Consider the following 7,660-nt stretch of genomic DNA (forward strand, 5'->3'; position numbering starts at 1 on the left):
CTACTACAGTATCACATCAGACAGTGCACTGTACACCCCCTGAAGAACAATTCCAATAATTTTTCACTATAAAAGAATTGTCTAAATGTGTTCGGTCATTATAATCAACAATAATCAGCTACTGAAATTGATGCATACAGAAGTCATAGATTCTCTTTTAATATTATTAATTCATCTGTCATTAAGATACCTCCAAAAAACTTTTACGTTCCCTGTTATTAAGCCTTTTATTAAAAAACAACTAGATGTCAATTACAGACCGATCTTGAATCTCGAAAAACACCAGAGAAGGCAGTATCCTCACAACTGTGTTCCTTTTAGAAAGAAATGGAATCTGCAAGGATTTCCAGTCAGGATTTAGACCGTATCATAGTACTGAGACTGCTATCATTAGAGTTCCCATTAAGTCGATCACTCCCGATGCCATGTCCTGAAGGAGGGAACGGAGATGCCACGTGCCATCGCCATGTCCTCTGTACCCTGCTGGGGTGCCAGTTTACCTACTCAGCTCCTCAGCAAAAAAGTAATTGGAGCATCTGTGCCTCATTTAGCGAGATTCCTATTTGTCGGACCTCGACATGGCGTCTCCGTTCCCTCCTTCAGGGAACGAGGGTTACATGCGTAACCGAGATGTCACAAATGATTGGCTCTTATCATCCGATCGTGGTTGTATCTCTTTATTAGTGTTACTGGATCTTAGTGCAGCACTTGATACCATCAACCACAACATTCTATTGAATAGAAAATTTGTCGACATTAGTGGAATTGCATTGGCATGGTTCAAATTATACTTATATGACTATCATCAAATTGTAGCAGTAAATTAAGTGATGTCATCGATCACGTTCAATCAAGTTTAATACAGAGAGCTGCAAAACTCAGTACTAGGACCATTGCATTTCACCCTGTACCTACATGCTACCCTTGGGGGATATCATTAGAAAACATACCAATTCACAAACCTAATGAAGGGCATAGAAAAAATATATATTTTAATTATTGGACCTAAAACCTCTGCACACAATAACCTAGAATAATCTTTAACACTTGAGGGCTACTTTAACCATTTTAATTTAAGTTTTCCATTCAGACAGTCAAAATAAATTGTTTTAAACCCACCATCAGTGTAATCCTTTACAGTCACGGCCATTTTAATACAATGCACTTTAACAAATAAAAGTTTAAATGTTATTTATTTATTGCCCTTCTGCGGAGAAACTGAGATGGAATAAGATCTATAGTTCATGAAAAGGATTCGTTTTAATTAAAAAAAAATTAATAGATCATTCTCTGCCACTACATACTTATTTTTTAACTACAAATTCTTAATGTGTGTGAAACACAAATACTCTGTAGTTAATATAATTATATTTAGATAAGCCAGAAGCTTAATATCTTAGTGGTATTGATAGCTTTGGGAATCTGCGATGGATTCTTTGAATCAATCCTTTATTTTATCATTGGAATGTATTTTCTATATGTGAATTTCTATTATTATTATTTTTTGCATTTGAACAGGACTTTTATTTTGATGTAGCGACATGATGTCATAAGGCAGCGCCGCTCTCTTGTGTCTGTCATTTGGCTGAAGAAAGGTTTGTGTTTTTAATCATTTTAAATGTTTAAATCAATACAACGCATTCAGAAAATTATATAGAGAATTGTGAAATAAGTTAATTATTAATGAATGAAACATTTGTAAAGTATTGTATCTAATATAAATCTAATATAAAAATATATATCGATTTTTTTTATATATATATAATGAACATAGCTTTTTGTGAGTAAAGCACATCCACACATGAGTAACAGAAAAGATGTGTCTCATTTTGTTCCCTATATTGTAAAGTTGATCATAAACACCCTGTTTGATCACTGGCAAGTACTGATAGAGAAACTGAGCTGAAACCAATTCAGATACAATTGAATCAATTGCTTGTCAAAATGATTCACAGTTTGTAAGCATTTGAATCAAAACACGGTGACAACACAAACACGTGTAAAGACAACCTCTATAAATCAACAACCAATGTTTTCATGACAGTGAAATATAATCTACAAATCAAAACAAACCACATGTAAATCATAAATGTTTAAATATTAATTGTCTGTATAATCGTGTTCTTTTACTAATTTGTAGTGCTAGTTTTGACTGTCTGATCAGGTCATTTAAGGCCATTAACTATCACTCTGACTGACTCCCTTACCAGTGCGCTGAACTACTGAACTAGGAAGCTGATTGAGATGCACCCAGATTTAGTTTGGATTTATTTTTCTTTCTGTTAATTATTCTCATCTTAAACAGGACATTGTCAAAACACACAGAAAAACTCCTGGTGAAGCGACTGAGATCCACGTGACACTGTTATAAAGATGGCGTTTATTAAAGAGGAGAGTGAAGATATGAAGATTGAAGAAACATTCAGAGTGAAACAAGGAGATACTGAGACACAAACAGGTTTGTTTAATTCTCAACGTCTTTCTTCAGTCATTCTGTGTCATGCATCTCTTTATCTATATTTATAGATGTTACCAATAAAATTTTAAGAAGAAAAAAACAATAGTCAAAACAAAACAATTATTTTGTTTAACATCAAACCCAATTACTACTTCTGAATTAAAAACAATGAAAATTAATTAATTTCTATTACTAAATCATGCAACAATATCTAACAAATACATTTATTTTTCAAAACTCAAACTGTGAAATGTGATCAACTTTAAATGTGTTGTCTATAATTAATGTATTTATTTATTTATTTATTTATTTATTTATTTATTTATTTATTTTGTCATGCTTAAAATCACTTTATCAAATCAGGGTTTGTAAACATAACTTTTTTTCCAGGACACAATTTTTCTAATATTGTATATGTGAATGGCAGACTTGAAATCTGTCTGTAATTAACCAATTCTACTGGGTCAAGACTGCGGGTTATAGCCCTGCATAGGTCTGTTTTCTTAATCCCGCTTGCTAAAGTCGTGCGATTTAATGACTTTTGGTTTCCGATTTTGGCTTCCAACAATTATAAACAAGATAATCTACATAAAATGATTATTGTGCTGCTTCTGCATTCTGCCCAGTGCACAATTTTTTCCATCCAAATCAAGTAAAAAAAGTGAGTTTTGTAAAATGCAGAACATTTTTAAGTTTTTTTTGTCTGTTGCTAAACTGTGGGATGTTTTTGATATTAAACAGTGGTATTAAAAGCAGATTAGTTTTCATATTTTCATATTCAGTACAGACACTCATTTTGAAATAGCGGTGAACACGGGGGAAAAAATGAAAGATTGGTAGAAAACTGACTATACTACTTCTTAGGATGTCTACTTCATAAAATGTATGAAAATTATGGAAATATATGGGTCAGATCACTCAAACCATATGGAAATGGAGGCGCCCTTAAATGGACAGTAATGGAGCTTGGATGTCATCTAGTGAAAAAGTTTGGTACTGGGCCCAAACAAAATCTTCCTGAAAGCTCATTTTTTATATATATCAACCTAAAATTTGGAACGCAACTTGTTCATATTATCTTGTAGTTTTAGAGTAAAACATGTTTTGTAAAATATGTATTATTCTAAAATATAAACAATTATTTTTGTACATTATCTTTATTCATTAATCATTAGTTCACGTCTACAATAATCTCCCAAATGCCATCTTTAAAACAAGACCAACCTTAGGTCTATATTCCAAAGCATTCTTGAATTACAGCCATTTAAGTTTGGATAGTGCATGTTCATGACAATGCAGGAAAAAAAGGGGGTGAGAGTTATTTAAACCTGTTTTTCTCAAAATTCCGTTCCTAAAAATCATCAATCAATAACCAAACTTGGAGACCTGGGCATCAACACTTCAATGTGTAACTGGATTTTGGACTTCCTAACTGACAGACCCCAGAATGTTCGTTCAGGACTCACCTGCTCCACATCCATCACTCTTAACACTGGTGTACCACAGGGCTGTGTGCTAAGCCCGTTTCTCTACTCCCTCTTCACCTCCGACTGCAAGCCTGTGTATGGATCTAATTCTATCGTCAAGTTTGCGGACGACACAACGGTGATTGGTCTCATCAGCAACAACGATGAGACTGCCTATAGGGAGGAGATCCAGCACCTGGCCACATGGTGCACCGAAAATAACCTGCTCCTCAACACCACCAAAACGAAGGAGCTCATCGTGGACTTCAGGAAGGAGTCAAGAGGCACACACGACACCATCCACATCAATGGAATGGCTGTTGATCGTGTCTCCAGTTTCAAGTTCCTGGGGATCCACATCTCGGCGGACATGTCGTGGATGACCAACACCTCCAGCCTGGTCAAGAAGGCTCACCAGCGCCTCTTCTTCCTGAGGACACTGAGGAAGAATCAGCTCTCCTAGGCTATCCTGGTGAACTTCTATCGCTGCGCAATAGAAAGCATCCTGACCAACTGTGTCGCAGTGTGGTATGGGAGCTGCTCTGTTGCGGAGCGTAAGGCACTGCAGCGGGTGGTGAAAACTGCCCAGCGCATCACAGGGACTCCACTACCTGCCATCGAGCACATCCAGAGGAAACGCTGCCTGCATCGAGCTCGCAGCATCCTCAAGGACTCCTCTCACCCAGCCCACAGACTGTTTTCTCTCCTGCCCTCCGGCAGGCGTTTCAGGATCCACCGGACCAGGACCAGCAGACTAAAGAACAGTTTTTTCCCCAGAGCTGTCTCTTTACTGAACTCAAACCCCGCTGATCCACTTCCCTCATATACTGATAACTCTCCTACCTCACATCCGACTTCACTCTGTTATTTGCACTACCGACTGTTTATTACAGTAACAACTGTTTACTTATTCATTTGCACTACCATACCTTAACTGTATTATGCTCATTTGCACTGCCGACTGTTATTTACTGTACCTACTGTTTACATTTGCATTTTGCACCGTACTTCTAACTGTAATATCCAATCACTTTCCACTGCACTTTTACACTTTTTTTTTTTCTCGGATAGCTTCTGTCCATAATTTATTGCACTACCTTAATCCACTGCCATATTCCTCATTTTAGCCTAACATATCATTGTATACCTCTATCTGTAAAATTCTGTTTATAGTAATAGCCATTGTATATTATATTACATATCCACCTGTAAATTCTGTTTATAGTAATAACCATCTCTCTATTTATATATATATTTATATATAATCAGTACATATCCATGTCCTGCACTTATGCAAACGTTGTATATCCTGCACTTGCTGCTATTGCACTTCTGGTTAGACCTAAACTGCATTTTGTTGCCTTGTACTTGTACTTGTGTAATGACAATAAAGTTGAATCTAATCTAATCTAATCTAATCATAGTGATCAGCTGACTTCAGATAACCATAACTTTTGTTTCAGACATGCTATGAAATAAATACAAATGTATTTGGAAAGGGCTTGACTCCAGCTTACATGTGGTCTGTAAGAAACCTCTAAGAGGTAAAATTTCAGTTTTCGTAGATCACATCACATATATTTAAAATTCAACCTGCAAAGTGGCTACTGGCTAGTATGAGTGAATGCATTACATGCCACTGTCTGGTATATACCAGTTGTCTCAAAAAAATCTATCATTGTACGTCATATGATTGATTTTAGACACATTTCTCTGACATCAAATGTTTTGAAAGAATTATTCAACTTTATAGAGTATACGAGCAAGTTAATGGATCCGCTACAATACAAAAGACAAGAATCATAGAAAATACCTTCTATAAACAACTACGTGTCGCGAAACATCTCATGAAAGTGATTTTTTGACATCGTCTCCCGGCTCCGGCTGACATGCAGCACAAGCCGTTGTTGCACTTCTAATCGAGGGCTATTCACGCATGTGCAGAAGAGCAAGGATAATACAAACAAGAAAAACCTTGGTTCAAAGTTGTTGTTGTTGGTTTTTTCGCCCTTATGGTATGAGATATAGCATATATGTTGTTGGATTTGATGTCTTGCATGTCTAAAAGGTTGTCATGTCTTTGTACCATTCGACTGGTCTTAACTTGTTTTAGTTTCTTTTCACACTAGACCCGATGGTGCTAAAAGAGGAGAGTCAAGAACTGAATGAAAACAGTATGAGAAGGAAAGATCGGTATGAGAAATGCCATGATTTCATGACTGGGGAGAAATCTTTTTGTTACTCACCAACTCATAAAACAGAAACTAGAAACCTCCAGATGAGAGTTGACACTGGAGAGAGCCCTTTGACCTGCCAACAGTGCGGAAAGAGTTTCAGTCGAAAAGAAAGCCTTAAAGTCCACTTGAAAATCCACGATGGAGAGAAACTGTTCATATGTCCTCAGTGTGGAAAGAGATTCACACAGAAAAAAACCCTTAAAGTTCACACAAGAGTTCACACTGGAGAGAAGCCTTTCACCTGCAAACAGTGTGGGAAGAGCTTCACAGTAAAAGGAACTCTTAAGACTCATATGAGAGTTCACACTGGAGAGAAGCCGTTTGTTTGTGAGCAGTGTGGAAAGAGTTTCAGATATAAAGAAAGCCTTAATCATCACATGAGGATTCATTCGGGAGAGAACTGTTTTGTATGTCATCAGTGCGAAAGGAGTTTCACAGACAGGAATCATCTTAATAATCATGCAAAAGTTCACATCGTTGAGAAGCATTACATGTGCCATCAGTGTGGAAAGAGTTTCAAACACAGAACAACCCTAGAGAATCACATGAGAATTCACAGTAGAGAGAAGCCTCAAATATGTCATCAGTGTGGAAAGAGTTTCGAACACAGAGCACACCTTGAGAATCACATAAGAATTCACACTGGAGAGAAGCCTTTCACCTGCCCTCAGTGTGGAAAGAGCTGCACGACGAAAGGAAACCTTAAGATTCACATGAGAGTTCACACTGGAGAGAAGCCTTACAAGTGTCTTCAGTGTGAGAAAAATTTCACATATCACACAGACCTGAAACGGCATTTGCAAACTCATTCTGGAAAGAAATTGGCACTTTCCTCAGTGTGACGAGAGGTTTGGAAAAACAATCATCTGTGCATTCACTTTAGAGAAAGACAATTTAGTTGTGATCAGTCTAATAAAAAACATTGCACTTGCTCATGCACATGAAGTCATGTAAATGTGAAACAGTGTTTGTGTTCTTTGTTAAAGAGCATGGCGATAGAAAATACGTATCTGTTGGAAATAAAGGCTACCTCCTCTGCAGCTGAATGTGCGTTTCATCTGATTGTCCAACTTCAACTTCTTATATTTTACCTTGGGGCTTTTTATTTTCTTTTGTGCATATTTACTCCAGTGGCCACACCTGACCTTGTTCTTTGCGATAGTTTCAAATATTAAGTGATTGATGTAGATGCCCTTTTAATTTCAGACTGTGTAGAGGCGTTGCTCCATGTCATGTGTGTTAGTCGGTTTTATTGGAATGTATTTGTGGGATGTTTTGAATGTGCTGTAAAACAGGGACATCTCTGGGTACAGCTCCAGGTGTACAAAAACCAGGACTGTCCCTGGGAAACAGTGACATCTGATCCTTCTACTCCACATACTCATCTACACTGTTAGCAATTTCTGTAAATTTCACAGTATTTAACTGTAAAATGAACTGTATTTTACGGTAGAACAGTTACAAAACTGTTGGGGTAACAGCTTAGGACCCAGGACCAG

At 37.0% G+C, this 7,660-nt stretch overlaps 1 protein-coding gene across 1 annotated transcript; it reads left to right on the top strand.

The window, feature by feature from the left end:
- Positions 1-1,518: 1,518 nt before the first annotated feature.
- LOC307126199 (uncharacterized protein) lies at positions 1,519-7,200 on the top strand. The gene is made up of 3 exons (XM_079816626.1): positions 1,519-1,595; positions 2,306-2,458; positions 6,054-7,200. Exons 2-3 carry the CDS (start codon positions 2,374-2,376, stop codon positions 7,001-7,003), a joined length of 1,035 nt encoding a protein of 344 aa, XP_079672752.1. The 5' UTR covers positions 1,519-1,595; positions 2,306-2,373; the 3' UTR covers positions 7,004-7,200.
- The last annotated feature ends 460 nt before the right edge of the window (positions 7,201-7,660 follow it).

Source organism: Gobio gobio (genome assembly GCF_949357685.1).
Source record: "Gobio gobio genome assembly, chromosome: 5".
Lineage (NCBI taxonomy): Eukaryota > Metazoa > Chordata > Actinopteri > Cypriniformes > Gobionidae > Gobio > Gobio gobio.